The sequence below is a fragment of the Abramis brama genome (genome assembly GCF_963993115.1).
Source record: "Abramis brama genome assembly, chromosome: 14".
Lineage (NCBI taxonomy): Eukaryota > Metazoa > Chordata > Actinopteri > Cypriniformes > Leuciscidae > Abramis > Abramis brama.
In genome coordinates, this window is record NC_139976.1 from 34,472,891 (window position 1) to 34,496,165 (window position 23,275).

General features: G+C 39.6%; 1 protein-coding gene across 3 annotated transcripts in view; it reads right to left on the reverse strand.

The window, feature by feature from the left end:
- Positions 1-23,275, reverse strand: part of LOC311096683 (integrin alpha-X-like) — a gene marked incomplete at its 3' end in the record, with an annotated part of 55,364 nt that overhangs the window by 26,251 nt on the left and 5,838 nt on the right. For 2 of the 3 annotated variants that reach the window (XM_084135988.1, XM_084135986.1), the window contains 26 exons: positions 22,632-22,746; positions 22,385-22,512; positions 22,096-22,241; positions 21,156-21,306; positions 20,694-20,844; positions 20,495-20,568; positions 19,480-19,597; positions 19,263-19,396; positions 18,997-19,143; positions 18,669-18,869; positions 18,365-18,498; positions 18,146-18,282; positions 16,477-16,628; positions 16,125-16,256; positions 15,562-15,635; positions 15,264-15,405; positions 14,999-15,097; positions 14,844-14,923; positions 14,613-14,699; positions 13,704-13,782; positions 13,473-13,568; positions 13,293-13,373; positions 13,088-13,198; positions 12,877-12,990; positions 12,497-12,607; positions 11,879-12,389 (listed from right to left, as the gene is read on the reverse strand). In XM_084135988.1, the coding sequence (XP_083992114.1) occupies positions 12,300-12,389; positions 12,497-12,607; positions 12,877-12,990; positions 13,088-13,198; positions 13,293-13,373; positions 13,473-13,568; positions 13,704-13,782; positions 14,613-14,699; positions 14,844-14,923; positions 14,999-15,097; positions 15,264-15,405; positions 15,562-15,635; positions 16,125-16,256; positions 16,477-16,628; positions 18,146-18,282; positions 18,365-18,498; positions 18,669-18,869; positions 18,997-19,143; positions 19,263-19,396; positions 19,480-19,597; positions 20,495-20,568; positions 20,694-20,844; positions 21,156-21,306; positions 22,096-22,241; positions 22,385-22,512; positions 22,632-22,746 (3,084 nt within the window). Of the gene's footprint in view, positions 1-11,878; positions 12,390-12,496; positions 12,608-12,876; positions 12,991-13,087; positions 13,199-13,292; positions 13,374-13,472; positions 13,569-13,703; positions 13,783-14,612; positions 14,700-14,843; positions 14,924-14,998; positions 15,098-15,263; positions 15,406-15,561; positions 15,636-16,124; positions 16,257-16,476; positions 16,629-18,145; positions 18,283-18,364; positions 18,499-18,668; positions 18,870-18,996; positions 19,144-19,262; positions 19,397-19,479; positions 19,598-20,494; positions 20,569-20,693; positions 20,845-21,155; positions 21,307-22,095; positions 22,242-22,384; positions 22,513-22,631; positions 22,747-23,275 lie in introns of those variants that run through there. The other variant, XM_084135987.1, reaches the window with a different exon arrangement.

Here is a 23,275-nt window from a genome sequence, read left to right on the forward strand (position 1 = left end):
ACAAATAGCCTATAGAACCTAGTGAACATGTTGGGTGTCGCCCAGCCTGCAGCTCTACAATATCTGTTAGCGAGATGTCACGTTGTTGAGTGAGCTCGCAACCTGAGCGGGCAAGGCACGCCTTGTGCTTCGTAAGCTAAGGTGATGACATCCACTAACCAGTGGGCCATCCTCTGTTTGGAGACAGCCTTTCCCTTCTGCTGGCCTCCATAACCGACAAGGAGCTGGTCTGAGGTCCTGAAGCTTACCGTACCGTCTACGTACCGTCACAGAGCATGGACGGGACAGAGGAAAGCCAGGGCTGGGTCTGCCTCCTCCGAGGGCAGCACTTGCAGGTTCTCCACCTGGTCCCTGAAGGGAGTAGTAGGAACCTTGGGCACATAGCCAGGCTGGGGTCTCAGTACCACGTGGCCGTCACCCGGCCCGAACTCTAGGCATGTTTCGTTGACCGAAAATGCCTGCAGGTCCCCTACCCTCTTGATGGAGGCCAATGCAGCCAGCAACAAAGTCTTCATAGACAGAATCTTTAAGTCTGCTGACTGCAAAGGATCGAAGGGAGGTTTCTGAAGTGCTCGGAGCACCAGAGTAAGGTCCCAAGAGGGTATAGAGGGGGGTTGAGGAGGATGTAACTGTCTCGCCCCCCTAAGGAACCTTCCCTACTAATTTTCCATCTATGTGGTCGTGGTATGCTGAATTAGTGGCAGCATGCACTTTGAGGGTGGAGGGAGACAGCCCTCTCTCCAACCCTTGCTGCAGGAAGGAAAGCACGGACCCTTTCGAACACCTTCGGGGGTCCTCTCGGTGAGAGGAACACCAGTCGACGAACAGGTTCCACTTCAAGGTGTACGCACGTCTTGTAGATGGTGTCCGTGCCGAAGTGATGGTGTTAAGTACCTTCTGGGGGTAAGTCCAGTGTTCGAATTATACCGTGAGCTTCGGGGGGTACAGCTATTTCGACTGGCGACGTCACTCTCCATCTTATATAGGCTTACACACGAGATAAGAAACAACTGCTTGCATTAATGCAACCATTCTTGGCTTAGTTTCACCAAGATACAGACAATATTTTCTTGGTAAAGAGAGCTTCAGGAGCTGCGTGAACTTTTAGCTAGCTAGCTAGAATATGACTTTATTATAGATGAGAGAAACACTATGAACAACCAAATTAAGACAGTTCTGAAAACCTATTTAGATGACGAGCTGCTCATAACATTTACCACAAAGCACAACGCATGATGATATACATGGCAGTCAAAACCATAGGCAGAGATTAAAGTTGATTCAGCCACTTACTCTTAATTTTTCGCTGATACACCAGCGCCTGCGCTCGTACCCGGTATGTACGTTTTGACAGCTAGTGAATTGATATCAAAGAACCATAGCAAAGAACAAAGAACAGAGTAATGGTACAGCCCAATGGTGAGTGAGGGTTTGAAAATCGTATTTCATTAGATTATTTCCTGAATTGTTGGTATGTGATGGTTAGACTGCATTTAAATACATACAATATGGATAGGCTAACATTATATTTTATTACATTTTTTCAGTTTTTTTTTTTTTTTTAGGGTTGGACCCCCCTAATACCCCCCGTAATTCGAACTATGGGTAAGTCACCTAGAACCTCCACGTCCCATCCAGGGACCAGACATGGAGTTGCCTGAATCTGATTCAGCATAAGCACACACACCATTACAGTGTCGCCGAAAAGGCCACCTTGTGAGATGGGAGCATTGAGAAAGCGTACTTTGACGACCTCTCACACCTCTGCAAGGCCAGCCAGGGGTGCTTCTGGACCAACAAGGTGGAAATCGTCTGACCGAGGGCCTGTGCTGTGACTTGATCATGGTCAGTCGACATGCACAGCTCAACCCCGGCTTAGAACTACCCTCGTGCAGTAAGAGTGCTTTGGCCTCGCATGCAGGGCGAAGGTGGCCAGAGGCACAGCCACCCCACCGTCGAGGGTAGTGAGAGAGGTGAAAACTTTTATGCAAAATTTGGCATTTTTGGCGTTCCATATTTTGGGACCAATATAGTTCCATGCTGCTAAGTTTTCCATGCACATCCGAGAAAGACCCTGGAAAGCATGACTGTCAGCCCTGAATCTGATTCAGCATAAACACACACACCATTACAGTGGGAACTCAGCATCATCCTCATTTCCAGAGCGAAACAGCCCCTCTCTCTCCGATACAGCAATTTTATATGCAATTTAAAATGCAATTTTATTTTTGAAGGACCAGCAATCCCATTCAGAAGCTGCACAGCTTTTGATGCGCTATATGCGCTTTTACACAAACAGCAGCTGGCCAACAACAGAAGGGGACTCAAGCTTTACGGAGAAAGAAGAGTCGACCGGCGTGGTCATGTTGAGCGGCACCTGCTGCTCATTATATGCACGTGCTGCGATGCAGCGAGGCTGATGCAATTATTGCATGCCATTGTGCATTGGCTCGTTTAGTTACACTCAAAATATATTGGCCTCTCTAGTGAGATTTCTATTCATCGGTCACCGACGTGGCGTTGGAGTGACCGACTGAAGGGGAACTAGGCTTTCTGAAGATATGATGTTCATGCCATCTTTGAAAGATATTTAGAGTTTGTAATGTTGCTGAGAAAGGAAGGCGAAGATGAGGATCTAAACGCAGGGTGATTTAATAAAGTAACAAAACAAAGAATACAGAACGCGGAAGAACAAAGGAACAAAACCTTGGGAATCACAGAGAGACAACCATTACACATACAACAACTGACAAAGTGACAAGTGAAAAACAAGGGCTATAAATACACAGGGACAAACAAGCTAAACAAGATAACAAGGGGGTGTGGCTAATTAGAAACACCTGGGAAGACTAATAAACTAGAAAAACTACAAAGGACTACAAAACATGGCACAGAACAGGAAATAACAAGTCCACACAAGACAAGGGGAACACAAGACAGGAATCATGACAGAGTTTTATATTTAGAGATTTTTTTTTTTTAATACATCTTACATCTCTGGCAAATACATATATTATTTATTTTAGTATACAATTTCAAATTAAATAAATACAAATTAAACAGTTCTGGACAAAACCAGAAAAAATTAGAGAGCTGTCTGCCATATATTTGATACATTTTACATGATACATGACACATTTTTAAAGATTCTTTGATGAATTGAAAGTTCAAAAGAACAAATTTATTTGAAATAGAAATAATTTCTTTAAATGCATCACTTACTGACCCCAAACTCTTGACCAGCATTGTATGTCTCTTACTACAATGATTGCATTGATTTGTATTTTCAGGGGGATTCAGGAGGTCCGATGGTGAGCAGGCAGAGCTCTTTATGGGTCCACTCCGGTGTCGTTAGCTTTGGGATTGGCTGTGCTCGACCAGAATATCCTGGTGTACCAGAGTATCCCGCTATCAGGAATGGATCACCTCCTTTATGTGCAGCGATCCTCCAGGTTTTGTGCAGTTTACCTCCGCTGGAACAGATTCTGACAACAGTTACACCTGCCCTGGTCTTCCTCCTCTTCCTCTTTCCTCATCAATAGAAACTGAATCTAAAATCCCATCTTCTGCAACACCTCTTTCACAAAATTCTTTGTTATCATATTTTCTGTTGCTTAAAGCAATACCCTTCTTGTTTTATATGTAGAGAGAAATTACATTTTATTAAGTAAGAATGTATCAAAAGTAATAGTAAAGACATTTATAATGTTTAAAAAATCTAGTTAAAATAAATGCTGTTTAATTAATCTGTTTCTTGAGCAGAAAATCAGCATATTAGAATGATTTCTGAAGGATCATGCGACACTGAAGACTGGAGTAATGATGCAGGAAATTCAGCTCTGCGTCACAGGAATAAATTACATTTTAAAAGACATAAAAATAGAAAGCAGTTATTTTAAATTCTAATAAGATTTCTCAAAATTACTGTATCATATTAACCCCAAAATATTAAACGGGAGTGTATGTACAAAAATAGACAACAAAGTGATGATAATGTAAATGGGGTTTGTGCTCACTGACAGTCAATTACACTGATGTAAAGAGTTTTGATCTTACAATATTTTGTTGTTTTCTCGATCATTCTTTCATAATTTTAATTATTCCTTGGCTTAAATAGTTCTAAATAATAATAATAAAATTGTAAATGGATGCAAGTTGTTTCACAAATCACAAAAATATGTTTTACTGGATATTGATGTAGCAACTTAACCTAACACTAACCCTAACTCACTTTTCCCAATCCATTTTCCTATTCTATTTGTTTATTATATCTTTACACCTTTTAAATCTTTTTCTTTTTAAATCTTTTTCCAAAGGAAATAGTCAAAATAGTCAACTTTCCATATGGACAGTAGGATCAATGTCATTTCAGTTGATTAAGTGTTTTTTGTATTTTTTAAGGAAGTGCTGTAATGTCAAACTGACTTCCTTCTGTATCCTGTCATTGGTTTTTTTTTTTTTTTTTTAAAGGGTGTGTACAATAAATATGTGTAATACATTTTAGAAATAATAAATTCATTGTGGTTATGGTGGTATACTGCCTATAATGGGCATTATTTCCTTTTTGAAAAAACTTTCTAACAGGATCGTGAGGAAGATCTCAGAAGTTTCAAAATATTTATATTCATATAATAATTGCCAAAAAATAACTAAATGCAAAAGAAATGTTGGATTCATTTACTGTGGGATAGCCATTAATTTAACAAGTTGTCTAAAGAGATTGATCTGTTTGAGCTATATTTCAGTCTCTTCCTTAACACAATGCATGCTGTCTGGCTTTTGAGTGAAGTTGCTGACTTGCTCTGCTTTCACTTCTCATTTCAAATAGTTCCCCTCACACTTCCTGGGATGTTGATGTTCCAGTAATAGGTAAAAGACTACTGAAAAGTGGAGCCCATATACAGTGAGGAAAATAAGTATTTGAACACCCTGCTATTTTGCAAGTTCTCCCACTTAGAAATCATGGAGGGGTCTGAAATTGTCATCGTAGGTGCATGTCCACTGTGAGAGACATAATCTAAAAAAAAAAATCCAGAAATGACAATGTATGATTTTTTAACTATTTATTTGTATGATACAGCTGCAAATAAGTATTTGAACACCTGAGAAAATCAATGTTAATATTTGGTACAGTAGCCTTTGTTTGCAATTACAGAGGTCAAACGTTTCCTGTAGTTTTTCACCAGGTTTGCACACACTGCAGGAGGGATTTTGGCCCACTCCTCCACACAGATCTTCTCTAGATCAGTCAGGTTTCTGGGATGTTGCTGAGAAACACGGAGTTTGAGCTCCCTCCAAAGATTCTCTATTGGGTTTAGGTCTGGAGACTGGCTAGGCCACGCCAGAACCTTGATATGCTTCTTACAGAGCCACTCCTTGGTTATCCTGGCTGTGTGCTTCGGGTCATTGTCATGTTGGAAGACCCAGCCTCGACCCATCTTCAATGCTCTAACTGAGGGAAGGAGGTTGTTCCCCAAAATCTTGCAATACATGGCCCCGGTCATCCTCTCCTTAATACAGTGCAGTCGCCCTGTCCCATGTGCAGAAAAACACCCCCAAAGCATGATGCTACCACCCCCATGCTTCACAGTAGGGATGGTGTTCTTGGGATGGTACTCATCATTCTTCTTCCTCCAAACACGTTTAGTGGAATTATGACCAAAAAGTTCTATTTTGGTCTCATCTGACCACATGACTTTCTCCCATGACTCCTCTGGATCATCCAAATGGTCATTGGCAAACTTAAGACGGGCCTTGACATGTGCTGGTTTAAGCAGGGGAACCTTCCGTCCCATGCATGATTTCAAACCATGACGTCTTAGTGTATTACCAACAGTAACCTTGGAAACGGTGGTCCCAGCTCTTTTCAGGTCATTGACCAGCTCCTCCCGTGTAGTTCTGGGCTGATTTCTCACCTTTCTTAGGATCATTGAGACCCCACGAGGTGAGATCTTGCATGGAGCCCCAGTCCGAGGGAGATTGACAGTCATGTTTAGCTTCTTCCATTTTCTAATGATTGCTCCAACAGTGGACCTTTTTTCACCAAGCTGCTTGGCAATTTCCCCGTAGCCCTTTCCAGCCTTGTGGAGGTGTACAATTTTGTCTCTAGTGTCTTTGGACAGCTCTTTGGTCTTGGCCATGTTAGTAGCTGGATTCTTACTGATTGTATGGGGTGGACAGGTGTCTTTATGCAGCTAACGACCTCAAACAGGTGCATCTAATTTAGGATAATAAATGGAGTGGAGGTGGACATTTTAAAGGCAGACTAACAGGTCTTTGAGGGTCAGAATTCTAGCTGATAGACAGGTGTTCAAATACTTATTTGCAGCTGTATCATACAAATAAATAGTTAAAAAATCATATATTGTGATTTCTGGATTATTTTTTTTAGATTATGTCTCTCACAGTGGACATGCACCTACGATGACAATTTCAGACCTCTCCATGATTTCCAAGTGGGAGAACTTGCAAAATAGCAGGGTGTTCAAATACTTATTTTCCTCACTGTATGTGATTTTCTTCTAAACCCGTAAAGCAAAAACCCACCCACAGCCGACTCTAAAGATACAGTGTTAATAGAAAATGTATGATCATCGTCCAAGAATATCAATAATATTTGCATGCATACACATACAATAGGGGTGCCCAATCCTGTTCCTGAGACCTACCTGCAGAGTTAAGATCCAACCCTCAAGTAATTTCACCTTTATTTATATAGCACTTTATACAATACAGAACTCTCAACTCTGCTATAAACCAGCTCTAAAAAGATAATAATAAGCAGTTATTATTCAGTTGAAATCAATCAGTTCAGTGTTGATTTATTTCAGTTCAATAACTGTGTGAAGTTCATCAATTATGAAATGAATTCAGTTCAGCCATAAGGCAGCTCTGAGGAAAACAGTGATGTCATCATCCGGCTAAGTTGAGTTTTCATCCATTAGTGACAGTGCAGTCAAATCAATAATATTGTTGAAGATTAAGTGAATATTTACCCTGATCCAAGACAACTATTTGTAATTATCAAGTGATTCTGAAGAGAAAAGTAATGTCATGTGTAAAGCCACTCTTCATTTTCGGGTCAAAGCTGACCCTATAAAGCATAAGGTGTAACAATTTAGTTTAAATGGTTATATCTCTTACATTTTACGTATCTCTTCCGGGTCGAGGCGGACCTGATTGCAATAGGAGGTTGATCCTCCTAATGCATTAAAAAAAACTGTATACACCTTTTGTACTCCAGGGTCTGTTTGGACCCGGTGGAACGTGTAGGGCTGATCGAATATGGGCAGAACTCTTTACTGCCCTAATACTTCAGAAATCCTTTTAAAGGTGTACATGTGAATTAATTGTGGCACAATGGCCTTCATCATCACAGTATGCTAATGCCTATCTAGTGCAAGGGATTTCATCAATAAGCTGATTGAGAACCATTGGGACACTCCAGGCACAGGAAGGTTCTGTCTGGAGAGACAGAGTCGTTTGCACCTCAATGACACATCTGTACCATTTGCTTCACAGGCAACTACATACTGTTTATTTACTAGTGTGTTCTAATATGTAACTATGCCATGTTTGGTCTCATCTGACAGCCTATAAACTGAACTGAACGGGTAAACTTAATAGAGATATTAAAGTATCCTAATGTACAATCTAGGTACTATTGCTTAAACATGCATTGAGGAGAATATGTTAATGTTCTTCTCTCCCTCTTGATCACTACCCATTTGCCTCATCTTTTGGTTTCCTGTCGTTGGGTTTGGTGTTAGCATTCCACTCATGTTTAACAATGCTTTGCTCAGGGGATAAGAAGGAAAGGTAACTGTTGATCTGGGAGAAAGGCTTTAAAGGACAATTCCAGTGAAAAATGAACCTAGGGGTAATTAACAAATGGTTACCGAGTCGATCGTTCCCTGGGATGCGTTTTCATGAAAATCTAATGTAAAGAGTTTTATCTCTAAAAACAGATTAGCTTATAACGCAAGTATATGGGGCACAGAGTAAGTAAAAGTAAATCGCTAGTTAATACCACTAACAAGGCTCAAAATAGCCTCACACTAACACGGTAGCATAATGAGGGTCCCTACATGCAAAACAAAGCATTGAGAACTTTGTAAGTGTAGCCTACAGACAGTTTAATAAGAAGATACGTTATAAAGACAGTACATTACGCATTTACAGGCTGGAGTCATCTTGGAAAACAGTCTCGACTAATCGAGTCACGAACGCCGTGCTAAGTGAGCTGGTCGATAGGAATTACGTTTGTGAAATCTAACGTAGCACGGCGTTCGTGGCTCGACTCATCCCAGGGAACGATCAACTCGGTAACCATGTGTTAATTACCCCTAGGTTCATTTTTCACCGGAATTGTCCTTTAACCCTGCTATACTCCCGCACACCGGTGCATAACCTCATACTATGAGAAAGGCTTTTACGGCCTCAAATGCACAACAGTGCATTATTTGTTATAACTAAGTTTTCTATACAGTATGTTGTTCCATTCTACTGTCTGTATATTAAAACATGTAACTTAATAAATAACTTTGCCTGCTTTAAAGGCTTTGAGAATCTTTCCTTTTATCACTGATGATGTTGAAAGCTACGTCTCGGTTACGTATGTAACCCTCTTTCCCTGAGTAGGGAACGGAGACGTTACGTCGTGACGACAAATGGGGTTTCGCTTAGAAAGCCTCTCACCTTAGAGAATTAGAAAACGAGCCAATGGCAATGAAATGCCTTGGGTCTGCAGAATTTGCATAGCGTAACTCCGCCCCACCTCGTGGGTATATAAGAAAGTACGCTGGCAACATGCAGTTATGTTTTCTCGCTGAGGAGCCGAGACTGAACTCAGGCGTTTCCAGTGGTACAGCGGAAGTGTCAGGGAGACGTAACATCTCCGTTCCCTGAGTAGGGTTACATACGCAACTGAGATGTTCCCTTTCGTGGTCACTACGAGTTATGTCAGTGATGACGAATGGGGTTCCCAGTCTAATCACGCCACCTCGGCTGTCTTCCAGTGCCCTGCTTAAGTCTGAGCTCCCTGTCGTGAGACTAGCACGGACGAAGATCTCCTACTTAACACAGGAATACCAAGGTACACTGGGAAGCATATCTCAGTGGAAATATGCAACACAATGCCTGCCCGAAGGGAGGACTTACAGAATACACATATGACCTGCGAGCAGGCTGCATATGGAGAACACTGGGGTGTCCAGCCCGCAGGGTGGAATGTTTCAACCCCAGGGGTGGCAATGTGACTTGCCAAGGGAAAGACACATGCTCAGTGAGGCTTACAGTGGACATAAACATGTGGGGGTCGCCCAGAGGGGGAACTGTGCACATGGAGGCACCTAGCCAACTCGAAAGCTGCCGGTGACATAACTCTGGCGCTGACGTCAACAGCGCTGGAGGAACTCAGGGCTTCTCGGGGAGGCTCACCTGAAGAGAATATCGCACGTATCCAGTCCGCTGAGTGGAATGGTGAGCAAACGAAGACACCTGAGCAGATCCTAGTACCGGCTGGTTGAAGCGAGAACATGAGAGGACACTGGCTCCACTCGGAGATTGTAAAATCTCGCGAACGTTTTGTGTGTCGCCAAGCCAGCAGCTCTGCAGATGTCTGTTAGCGAGGCGCCGTACGCTTGAGCCCAAGAGGAAGCCACGCTCCGGGTGGAGTGAGCCTTCACACCAAGGGGGCACGGTCAACCTTGCTGCTGGTATGCCAAAGCAATGGCGTCCACTATCCAGTGAGACAACTGTTGCTTGGAGAGAGCCTTTCCCTTCAGCTTCCCACCATAACAGACAAAGAGCTGGTCTGAGGTCCTGAAACACTGCGTTCTGTCTACGTAAGCACGGAGGGCGCGTACTGGACAGAGCAGTGCCAAGGCTGTTGTTTAGAACCGTGTTTACTGTTAAATACTGTGTTTTTGGATATCTTTGGATATCTGTATTTTTGGATATTTGCTCAAATGTAGATGTATAAAATGGTAACAATAATTAGTTTAATAGTTTGGAGCGGCTTGATCGCTTCAGTAAATGTTCTCTGCACGCGTCGACCCAGCGGGACAGGTTGGGAAGCTCTAGCCAGAATCCCAAGAACTGAACCAGTTGGGAACCACAGACGTACCCTCGGTGGGGCAGCGAAGCGGAATGACCGGCCCGGACGTGGGCGATGTAGCGACCCGGTGAGGGGGCATGGTCATTTGCTGCGTCCTGACAGAGGAGACCAGGAAAGAACCAGAGTTCCACGGGGGCCTGCTCTGCCAGGGGTCTAGCGACAGAGGGGGACGAGAGTGGCGAGGCTCGTGAGTGGCACACACTGTCACATCTGAGAACTCTGTGTGCTCAGAGATGGGTGTGTCAGTTCTTTCTTTAACCACATTAGGGTGCTGCCCGCCATGGGGCAAGCAGCAGGGAGTGGAGAACAAAAGATTCTTTCCACCGGGGGAAGGAGTGGCCCTGCTAACATCTCCTGAAAATAACTCACCGCCATCTCTAAACAGCCCGTCTCAGGGGCGCAGTTTAGCCTGGTGTTTAGCGGGGCACGGGGCCAGAGAGGGCTGGGGCTCATCACAGAACCCTGGGTCAGTCCTACCCTCATGCATGTCCCTGAGCATCTGGGCCTGGTAGACCTGCAGAATGGCCATGGCTTGCAGAGAGGCGGCTGGTTGCCTCGCGGCTCTATAGGATTTCGCCACGAGAGTGGAGAAAAACCTACAGGCTTTGGAGGGGTGTTTAGGGTCACTATGAGAGGAAGCGCTCTGCGGACACAGCTGCATCGCAACAGAGCGCTCAACCATGGGAACCCCAGTGTACCCTTTTGCAGCGGCCCCGTCGAGGGGAGGAAAGGCGGAGAAGGTCGCCGAACGATCACGGGAAGACAGGGGTGCCTTCCAGGACCTCGTGACCTCCTCATGCACTTCCGGGAAGAATGGTATTGGGGTTGGACGCTGACAGGGATCAGTGGCCGCACCCAAAAACCAATCATCCAGCCGGCCCGGGAAAGCATGGCTGTCAATTCAAGATCAGACTCGGACAATGCTGGCACACCTGAAGGCGGCAGCACAGCCGAATCTTCACTTCCCGATGACTCCTGCCCACCTTGTGATGCTGCGATAGACATAGCATCATCATCTGGAGTGCCGAAAGAAACACGCGGTACGCCTTAAGATGGTCCCGTGGTTTCAGTCTGAACGCTCGTGGGTAGCAACACAGGAGAGGGGGGTGTGGGCAGAGGAGCAATCGTCGGCGCTTTGTTCCACACCGTCACCTTCAGGTCACCCTGGCCACCAGCCGAAGTACGACCTCTTGTGGAGGCGGTAGATCGGGGTGTGGATGAGGGGACTCTCCCTCTGACGAGGTCATTGAGTCTCGACCGTAGTGTTGCGATGGTCAATGAGAACATGAGTCATCCACAAACGCTGCTTTAGTGTGATCAATGCCCAAACACACAAAGCAGTGATTGTACCCATCAGAATCAGATACAGTCCGACCGCAACCAGAAGTGCACGGGCGAGACATCTTTAAAAAGACGTGCCGCGTGAAAGCTCTTTTTGTGAGAGGCATTTCCAAGGCATTTCATTGCCATTGGCTCGTTTTCTAATTCTCGAAGGTGAGAGGCTTTCTAAGCGAAACTCCATTCGTCGTCACAACGTAACTCATAGTGACCACGAAAGGGAACTTTAGTTACCTAAACATTCAGGTTAAATCCTACGTTTTCCTATCAGTTCTAGGAAAGACCTAGAACTGGAATGAGGAATGCACAAACGTTTTGACTGTTACCATGTTTTTACCATGCTATTACTTCATTTACCCACTTTTATAAATTAATGAGATTCTTTGAAATTTCTAATTTTTCAAGAACAACAGCAAAAACCAGTAATGCAAGAAAATATATATTTTTATCAATATTCATGAGAAATTTTATTTGAATATATCATTAGATGAAATCTATAAGAACATATGATGAGAATTACCAGTATGAACTCCATTGACTTCAATGGATTTAATTAAATTCATTTGAAACGTATAACTCATGACTGCTCAAAACAGTCTAAATGTATGAAACCTACATATTCTTTTTCTAACAAAACACTAAAACATCAATATTACTCTGAAATGTTTTCAAACAAAATATATTCATTTTACTTTCATAAACTTTTACTTTCATACAGTATGAAAAAAATATGTTGATAAACAGCTTGAATGTAGAGACTTTTTTTTTTTAAACGTAAACTATTTGGTCTGTGAACATTAATACACCACTATTGTGGTTGATCTAGAGTGGTTGGTTATTATTGTTAACCTAATTTTTCAGTGGTTGGCCCATCTTCATCACTTTGTTCTGCGTTTTCTAGCAACTGCTTGTACTGGCTTTTAAAGAATCCAGCCTGAAAGGAAATGATAATTAAGGCATATATATGCATTACAACTTTGAATAAGTAAACCCAAGTTAGACAGCTGAAAAAGAAAAGTTCAAAGTTGAACATATACACACCTTATAGAGTGCCGCTGTGATGAGAGCCAGTAGCAGCAGTCCTCCTATTACTCCTCCAATGATCTCTTTGGTCAGGTTCACCTCCCCATACACCTCCACTTGAGTGTTAATCTACAGACACATTGATAAATACAATATTACCTGTGACAACCTTCACATATTTATAAGCATAATATCATTAAGGCCTGAAACATGCAAGGTTTTCTAGATATGCATGGACTGAAAAACGTAAGATCTACTGTAGTATACTGTATGTAAATGTACAGCACATATTACAACCTTGTAGGTTAAAAGGTTATATTTTTATGTTTTATGTTTAATTTTTGCTATATTATTTAAAATATGTTTTATTATATTTTATTTTAGGTAAAATGCATCACCTGGACAGACGGTGCAGTGTGTAGAGAATCAGAGGAAAAGAAAATGTATTTGCTCTTGTCATAATCCAGAGACGCTGAACTGACCAACTCAAAAACTGCAGCCTTGAGTCCAGTCTGAGAGAGACACAGATCATGACAATAAGAAATTATCAAACAGTTATGAATATATATGGTCTGTTCTGTGATATGAATTGCTTTAAAAGTCAGATACCTGCTCAATCCATCCAGAGCTCACATTGCCAAATATATTATAGAGTTTCCTTTCATTCTTTGTGAGAGTGACATCACAGCTGAACACGGCACACACCGCCACAGAGCAGTTCTGATGGAGCAATGGGGTCAGTGCACAAAGAATCTGAAAATATATTTCATGGATTTGTTTTTGTTCGATCAGGGAATGAAACTCAAACACTCACCAACACACGATCCTTTTTAATTACTTCCACAAAATCGGTTAAAAGCGGCCGTTCATCCCTCTGTTTCACACAGTCTGGAATCTAAAAGCACATACACAAGTGTTTGGTTGTTTTGTAATATGATAAATGTGAATCAATCTACAGTAGATGGGATTTTTCAGCACATTCATATATACATGCCTGTAGGTTTTTGTCAGTCCAGATGATTTTATCTCCCAAAAGCACTGGTACTCTGATGAAAACTGTGAAATTTAATTCTCTAAAGTCATTTTCAACCTGAAAGAGAGAAGGATATTAAAATTCAATTTTTGCCATGAAAAGACATTGATATAGAGAATAAGAAATCGGTCAGATAATGTTTATTAAATTAATTTTTATGTTCATGGAAGTGTGTGAATGTCATTACAGTACCTTCAGTATCTGTTTGACTGGTCTTTCAATATCAGGTTTCTGTGCAGTAAAATTAATGTGGAGGCTTGAATCTTCATGTCTTATTAAAATAAAGGGAAAATGTGTCAGACGGCAATTGAAATGTTGTGTGCGTTTGTGCGCGTGTGTGCATGTGTGTGTGTACACTACTGGTCAAAAGTAGATTTTGTAATGTTCTTGAAAGAAGTCTCTTATGCTCAAGGCTGCATTTATTTGATCAAGAAAGAGTAATATTATTAAATATTTTATGACGTTTTTAGCTCTCAGAACTGAAAGTTATTTATATAAATGCTAAATTTATACAATTAAAAGAAAAAGATTTATGGACATGCAAATAAAATGCAAATAAAGACATTTTGGACCTCTTTACTATGGGACAGCCATTCATTCCTTAAGTTGTCTAATAAGATTGATCTGTTTGAACAATATTTCCGGTTTTCTCATCAACACTGCATGTCATCTGGCTTTTGAGTGAAGTTGCTGACTTACACTGCTTTCACTTCTCTTTTTTTTAAAGAATACAATCAGAAGTAGCACAAGTGTTTTCAACATTTCTGATTATCATCAATGTTTCTTGAGCAGTAAATCAGTATATAATCAATGTATTCACATAAAGAAAAGTTATTTTAAGTTGTAATAATATTTCACAATATTACTGTTTTACTGTTGTTTTGATCAAATAAATGCAGCCTTGTGAGCAGAAGATACATATTTAAAAAACATTACAAAAACTTAATGATTTTTCTAAAGCAAAAGCAATTGCAATTTATATATATGTTTTGCTTCAGAACCACAGATTTTACACTGGCCATCAAGTGGAAACTATGTCCACTGTCAAATCTGGGTGCTGAAGCAAACCCAGTTGAGAATGACTTTTAAAAAGGCACTAACCTTATTAAGGCAATGTAAATGGCAAATTTGACACCAATGCTTTTCTGTCTGGTAAGTTCACTGGTTTGAGAGTGTTGGCCATTCCCACTGTAAGTAATGGAGGGTTTTGGTAAGTAGAAGCATTTTCAGTTATCAGTTTCTCATGTGAGCAACTACATAACAGCTCATGGTTAAGTGATGCTCTTGTACACTTTGAGTGCACTCAAACAACCCCCAGAAATGATATAATACCTGTTGATCTTAGCGGTGAATGTCACACTTTCATCAAAGGTGCTTTCTTTATCGATGCTGTATGCAATATGAAACACAGCCTAGAAGTGGACACAGAGGAAATGATGAGTGCTTGAACAGAAAAACACACAGGACGATTTGAAAAGTGAGCTCACCTGAGTGTTTCCCTTGAGGATGGGTTTACTGATCTGGCAGGTGGTTTCTCCCAGTGGAACTCCTCGCTCAGCATCCAGAGACACACACTCCACTCTGCCCTGCTCATACAGAAAATGATGTGTAAATATTCATTCAATAACCAAAGCATAGAAAATTCAATGGCAATAAACATTCCACTTGCCTAAAAAAACTGCCTTTCAGTAAAATTGTACTTGATTTGTAGATGAATTGTGAGTCTCTTTAATAAAATCATCCTGGTCTCACCTGTTTAGATGTGATTCTCCTGTAGGAAAGTCCAAAGGGGTAATTGAGGGTAAAGTGTGTGTTGTATGAGTTTTCTCCTCTGTTCTCTACAAACACTGTCACGTTGATCTCCTGCATTATCCCAACCTCTATGTTTGTAGATCTGAATCACAGAAACCAAAGAGAGATACTCACAGTTTAACAAGGATGATTCCATAACTTATCATTATTGTACCTCAATTTGTACTCTGTTTCCACGTATTCATGTGTGCTGATCTTTAATCTAATACAGAAAAACTAATTGTAAATATTTGCTCACCCAGAGAAATTGAAATCCATCCTGAGGTCATCAACACAAATATCATCATGTCCACAGTTTATCTCAAATTCCAGCTGTGGAATGAGGTGAGATATTTACATATACAGTACATTCTTAAATCATATAAAACTGCATCACTGTATTGCACTAGCAATTAATATCTTTAGACATGTGAAAAAGAACCTAGTCAGTTAAAAATAATTCTATGAGTTGGATAGTTCCTCCCCCCAAAAAAAACAACAACAAAAAAGAGAATTCTGTCATCATTTACTCACCCTTGTGTCATTCAAAATGATTTTCTGTAAGTCATCATTTACTCACCTAAAAGAAGATATTTTGAAGAATGTTTGAACTTGTCTTATTAAAGTCAATAAGGTCCAAAACAACACTGAACCTCTTTGACTTTCATTGAATGGACAAGCAAAGACATTTTTCAAAATATCTACTTTTGTGTTCGACAGAAGAAAGAAAGTCATGCAGTAGGCCTAAATGATGACAGAGGTTTCAGTTTTAGATGAGCTTTCCCTTTAATGTTACATTACTTTAAAACAAACATCTCTTACACTGTGGTCTGTGGTGGTCTTTATCGTTGGCAGGAGTATTGGCTTTATGTTTTGCAGTCTGGCAAGTGGCAGACCCTCAAATGTGAATGATAACTGATTGGACAACGGATTCAGAGCGTCTTCTGAGAAAGCCTGAGTGTGCAAGAATAGATTAATGACATTCATTTACCATAAAATCAGGATTTTCAGTATGTATTGCCACATTGTTGCATTGTTGAGATTGAATTATTCCCATTTAAATTTCATTCATAATTGTTATGTCTTACAGCCAGAATAAATGATTTACTGTAGTATTCAAAAGAGTGAGATAGGAAAAAATAATTGTCAAAAAGTGGTGACGTTTCAGACTTACATCTATAAAGAAAGGATGACTTTTGCAAGTTTCTGCTTCCAATTTAATATTCAACACATTACTGAGGATCCGGGTTTTGGGTGAGAAGTTTGCTCGATATTTCTGCCGCTTGGCATCCAGCATTATGGTGTAATTGATATTTGCGGATAGGTCTAGATAATGAACATAAAACAGTATACATATACATATATAAAAGTTAATACATGGAAGGCATTTTTTTACAGTTCAAACGTTTAGATTCTGTAAATCAAAGATAGAATATTTATAAATGTCTAACATATTTATATAAATACATTAGCGTTCAAAAGTTTGAGAGTGGTAAGATTTTCAAGATTTAAGATTCAATTCAAGATTTCAAAAATACAGTAAATATTGTGAAATATTATTACAATTTAATTGTTTTGTATTTAAATATATGTTCAAATGTAATTTATTCCTGTGATGCAGAGCTGAATTTTCAGCATCATTACTCCAGTCTTCAGTGTCACATGATCCTTCAGAAATTATTCTGATGCTGATTTGCTGCTCAAGAAATATTTCCTAATATTATCAATGTTGAAAACTTTTACTATGTGAAAAAAAAGAAAAGAAACTTACAGCACATTTAACTGAATTTAAATGAATTCTCTCTCAGAGAGAGAGAAAAAAACCTTTTAAAGCTGTAGCTTGTGCTACCAGCAACATCAAATGGAATTTAAAAAAAAATAAGGCAGTTTTCAGACTGGTTTCCAGAACACTCCCCCTGGCTGCCTGGTGCCTTATTCCCTCATTTTCCCCAGAGACGGGAGAAATACGGATTTCAGTGTTGCAGTTCCTGCTTATAATGATGTAAAAATCGTCATTTTGCGTCATTCTAAGCAGGAAGTCCCATATCTTTGTAGAGGGGTTGAGACTACAAACACTCGTTCCTCATTTTCCAGGGGGTGGGACCCACTCGCGCTACAGACCTATTACAGATCAGTGTGTGGGACTTCACTTGCAGAAACTAAAAGCAATATCCGCCATCTTGTTTGGAAGCTAAGCTAACAGGCGCTGTGAAGCCAGATGTGAAGTTACGACAATGGCGGAAGGTACTCAATATGATATGGAAGAAGAGGATTTCGAAAGTCTGATGCTCCAATCAGATGTCCGTGGCTACCTTTACGAGCCGCAATATAGCGAAGAGCAGCTGAGGCTGATGGAGGAACAGGAGGTGGCTGAGCCGAGGCAGAAGATCTGCCTGTCGCGGACGAGGAGCCCGGACTGGCTCGAGCTGGGGCGGACTGGTGGTGTCTGTGCTCTCACAGTGCGCCTACGGACACAGAGATAGAGTCCGTCTGCTGCAAAGAATTTCAACGATGCCAATTTCTCCTGGACGAAATCTCTGAATCAGACGAGGACACGGACATTTGTGTTGTGAACCATCCTAGTTTCTGGATTAGTGGGAGTGGCTTGCAGAGCTGTGCAATGTGGTGCATTGTGGGAGTTGTTGTCTTCCATACAAATGCACCCTAAAGTTACTTTTTGTCTTTCCTCGGTCAAGAAGGCACCAAATTCAAAATTTATGTTACATTTCAACTACATATATGACCCACTTTCAATAAAGATTAATGTTCCCACGGGTGAAATGCTCCTTTAACACTTCAGCATTAACTACAACATAAAGGAATACTGCTAAATTTGGATAAACCTCTTATGATGTGTCTGTATGGACGCATGGTGAAACACACTGTCATGTTGTTTTTCACTGACTGGTCTGTTTCACTGGTTGGTATTTTGGTTGGGTTGTAAGTTACTTTGGTTTCCAATTGGATGATGGGTCTGGACCTGAAAGAGCCAAATATAACACATATGAATGATTATGGCTGAAACACTGTATTTGTATATATTTTAGTTCTTTATAAAAGACCTGAGAAGCAGAACTGCTCCCTTGGACCCAACAGCAATGTCAGGAAGGTTGTCTCGAGTCTGGTCTAGAGAAGACTGACTCAATGAAATCCCAAAGAACCGCAAACCTGGTCGCACAGATGATCCAGCAATCCTCTGTTTCATTCAAGAGGGAATAAAACAGATAACGAATATTCGTTATCAATGAAGTGAGTCAAGGAAAAGTAATGCAAGAAAGGTGAACCACAAGGCTGAATAAATGATGATAGAATTCATTTTTATGTGAACTATCACTTTAAACTGCCACCAACCCTCGTCTTTTTCACCTGTGAGTATTTTGAAATGATCCCTCCATCTATCCCATTGAAGATGTAGATGCTGCCCTGTCCATCCTCCTCTAAAGGAGCTCCAACCAGCACATCCATGAAACCATCACCATTCAGATCTGCTGGACTGGCCAGAGAAGAGCCAAACCGACCCCTCTGACCTGCCATGCCCACCAGTGTGTCCGAAAAAATTAAGCTTGCCTATGGAGATATAACAGAGAGTGGAGAAACAGGGTTAAACAGACACACATTTACATTTATTCACTCTTACTTGATTAACTTTCTTTAAAAATTGTAATCTTAATTGAATCTTCAAAAAAACACTGACCCGACGCGTGAAGATGTAAACAAACACTAGGCCCTCTCGGTCAGACTCTATGTACGTTGGTGCCGATACCAAAAGTAGGTCTGTAATGGAGTCACGGTTCAAATCCACCACACACACCTCAGCTCCAAAATATGAGCCAATCTGAGGCTGAGAAAAGAGGAAGAGAATCAATATAGTTACCATACAGTTTCTGAGTTCATGTACTTTCACTCGCTTACATTAATTTGTGATGTGCTAATATTTTACATAAATTTTAGTGTTACAACCTTAGGAGGATCCAGTTGTTTTAAATCACTTCGATCAATTCTTGAAACAGTTACTTGTCCCTTATGCTTGTGTCTTGGTGCTCCCATGACTGCATACTTTGCTCTGGACATTGTTGCTATTGCCAAGGAATAACCTGTGAAGAAAATAGACTTTAAAAGTATTCTGATGTTTTGACTGATTTATTTTTGATTTACACAATTGAAAAAGAGATCTCACCTAAATAACTGTCATGCTCACTTCCAGCTTGAAAGACATCTGACTTATCATTTGGTTTGTACAGCTGATATCCACCCTTCCATTGGAAAGCTCCCACTGCGGTCATTATCAAATCTGTCTGAATGCAGATAACATTATAAGAACAAACAGAAATATTTAAGAAATAATCTAATTCCACATAAGTTTACAAGCATGCAAAATCTACAATGTGTTTTTCATTGAGGTGGAAGAGTAGTTAAACATCAAAACGGCAAACGTCATGGATATCTATGCTTGCAACAAATGCTTTAAAATAATAATACCTTGATTCATGAATGCAGACAGCTAGATTTGCCCTGATGCAAGTGAACTTCCAGGTTACTTTTATAGCACTTTGCACAATACTTATGGTTTCAAAGCAGCTTTACAAATAGCACCTTACAACTCTAGCAGTTAATTTGACCCGATGTAACATTGTACTGTATTAAAGGTTTAGTTAGTTCACCCAAAAATTTGTCCCAAAACTGTATGAGTTTCTTTCTTCTGTTGAACACAAAAGAAGATATTTTGAAGAAAGTCGGTAATCAAACAGTTGACTGCAGCCATTGACTTCCAAAGTAGGAAAAAATACCATGGAAGTCAATGGGGCCCATTAACTGTTTGATTACCGACATTCTTCAAAATATCTTCTTTTGTGTTAAACAGAAGAAAGAATACAGTTTTGGAACAACTTGAGGGTGAGTAAATAATGACAATATTTACATTTTTGGGTGAACTAACCCTTTAATGACAATATTAATAAATTGTTGTTCAATTAAATCTAAAACTGAAAATACATTTCAATGTAAAAATCTAAAATTACTATAGTAATGCGTGAAAAGCATGGATAGCATGCAAACACATGATTTAAATTAAACAGAACAGTAAAAAGAGCAATTCAACGGCTCCTAAATCATTTCAGTAAAACTATTTCTAACCCATGGATTTAATCTTTTTCATTAGTTTGGTGTCAAATAAATGAAATACACAGAATTACATTTGATGTAAATGCTGCACTAAACCCGTCCTGTGCAAACTCCATTCGAGATGAATCTCCAGAGGTCTGGGTTCCTGGCAAATAAAAGGAGCAACAACACAGTTAACTATAAATGTATTATTTTAAATCAATCCATTGAACAAAGTAAAATGTAAACATTTTCTGTGTCATTCATTTTTCATTCCCTCTGCAAACATACCTTCAATGGCAATAATGTTCTCTTTGAGTTTTTCACGAATACTTTCCAGTGCGTCGAAATTGGTTACTTTGAACACATGGTTATTGGTGGGTAAAGATGCAATAATTGTCAGCTCCATTATTGCTTTGTCAATAGCAAAAGCATTGCCAACCTAAGAAAAAATCAATGATAATTGTAACACTTCATGAATGTAATATTTTCAATAACGGTTTTTGATTTTTAATATTTAAATAACCCTCTTTTTTTGATGATTTTTATTTAAAAAAGTGGATAATTACAATGGCCAGATCAGATCTTGTGTTTGTTCACCGAAAATTTCAAATCCGACAAAACTTTTCCAAGACAAATCACATCAGCAAAGATTTTGCCTAGCCATCTAGATCTGAATCAGTATAATCACTTTTTGCACAACTAATATAGTTAAGTCTTTTTTAATTTAGCAGAGGCAAAATTAAATCTTACCCCAATAGCATATCGTATTATATTTTTAGCTTGTGCTAGTTGAACAGCTTCAGTCAACATGTTTGAATCAGTTGATTCACCATCCGTGATAACAACCAAAACTTTACTGGCTGATGGTCTTGCACCTCCATTACTTCCAAAAAGCTCATTCCTATTGAAAATAAAATAAAATATGACAATATATTTAATCAACAATACAATTATGCAACTGTATAGGACATGTTTCTTATTAAGTTTACATTGCTTGTCTTTGGAACCTTGTTGAAGGAGAACTCCGGTCAATTTTAACATTGAGCTCATTTTTTTGTACATTTGGAGTGCTGTCAGTGCAGAGAACAACGACAAAAATCGGTGTTGCCTACACCGTGTTATCCTCTTTTTAAAATTTGCACCCTGTTGACTTCAATGGGGCAAGTTTTAAACCTGCTTTTAGCCTCTTAACATCCTTGATGTGTCATTACAAGTGCAGGTTTAAAACTTCAACAGGGTGCAAATTTTAAAAAGAGGATAACACGGTGTAGGCAACACCGATTTTTGTCGTTGTTCTCTGTACTGACAGCACTCCAAATTTACAAAAAAATGAGCTCAATGTTAAAATTGACCGGAGTTCTCCTTTAAAATTATGAAGTGCTGTAAAACCTTATGAAAACTCATAAAAAGAAAAAGACTTGTAGTAGTACCGTATGTGTATCCATTTATTCCTGCATTTAATATCATGTGCTTTTTGCATGATTGCTCAGACATCTATCAGTTTTTCATTTGTATTATCCGTTTTTCTTTTTTTGGGGTGGGTGGTTATATTTTTAAAATTAGGATGTGCTCCTCACATCTCACTAAATATCCTGTTAAATTCATCTTTAAGTCTTTCAGTCAGAAGTAATATTACTTTTAATGGCATAGATAAAAGAATTCCAATGAAATATCAGCAGTCATGTCTCACACAAGGTGTCTTATAGCTGTTGCGGTGTAAGTCCATCCTTTCTGTTGAGATATCTTATTCACTGCATTTTCCCATGCCGTGGCGTCTTTGACTTGTTGAAACTTGTAATGAATGACACATTCTGTAGAAAACTGTGCAATGGCAAACTGCAAGATAGATAGATAGATAGATAGATAGATAGATAGATAGATAGATAGATAGATAGATAGATTTAGTGCCTGATGCGCTGAAAAATGGGGGTAAAAATCATGGACAAGCTAAATCATAATAAATGCATGGATTATCATACCTGTGTATCACGATCTACAAAACTTTTGATCATTTCTATAACAAAACCCTTCATCTTTTTAAAATCCAGATCATTTACACTTCCAGATCCATCCATTAAAAAAGCAATATCAATTTGTGTTGGGCATTCTAAAGTTGGAGAAATGAATAATTGCATCATATATTCATTTAATCTGAATAATCATGTAATACAGTATATACAGTATGAAGAAGACTTGCTTGGATTTGGTAGAATGCCATACATTTACCTCTCAGAGTCTTTGGCACAGATCTGCTCACAACATTATCTAGACTGATTTTAAAGCACATGCCGTTGTAAGTGGTTACGCCATCACAGGTCTTAGGTATGGTTGGACCACAAACCTGAGAGAAATTAAGATTTTATTTTCAACATGACACTCTATTCTGGACTTTAGTGTAACATTTGAAGCTTTACACTATGAAAATTTGTCAAATCTAATATTAATAAATTATTTTGGACATCTTTTAGATTGACTGCAAATTGTTGGTTCAAATGTAACATTAATTCAAATATACAAATATATACATGCACCAAATCTTGCATTTTTCTTCCATGCTTCTGCAGTCAAATTGTTAGTTTAATATTTTTAGGTTATGATAGCAATTTTAGGATATCAAAATATAGTTTCTCCAAGCATTATTAAGCAATGTCGAAAAACAGCACCAAGATTTTTTATTCTCACAAAAATGGGGATTTAAGGGGTCATGAATTGAGAAATCAAATTTTCCTTGATCTTCATGTACAGTCAGATGTTCTTTGTCTCAAAATCGTTTATTGCTGTTTATGTGTCAGTAAATCAAGCCAGTGTCTAAACGATCAACTTGACATGGTTTCTCTAAGTAGCATAAAAATAATCTGTTATTTTAATTG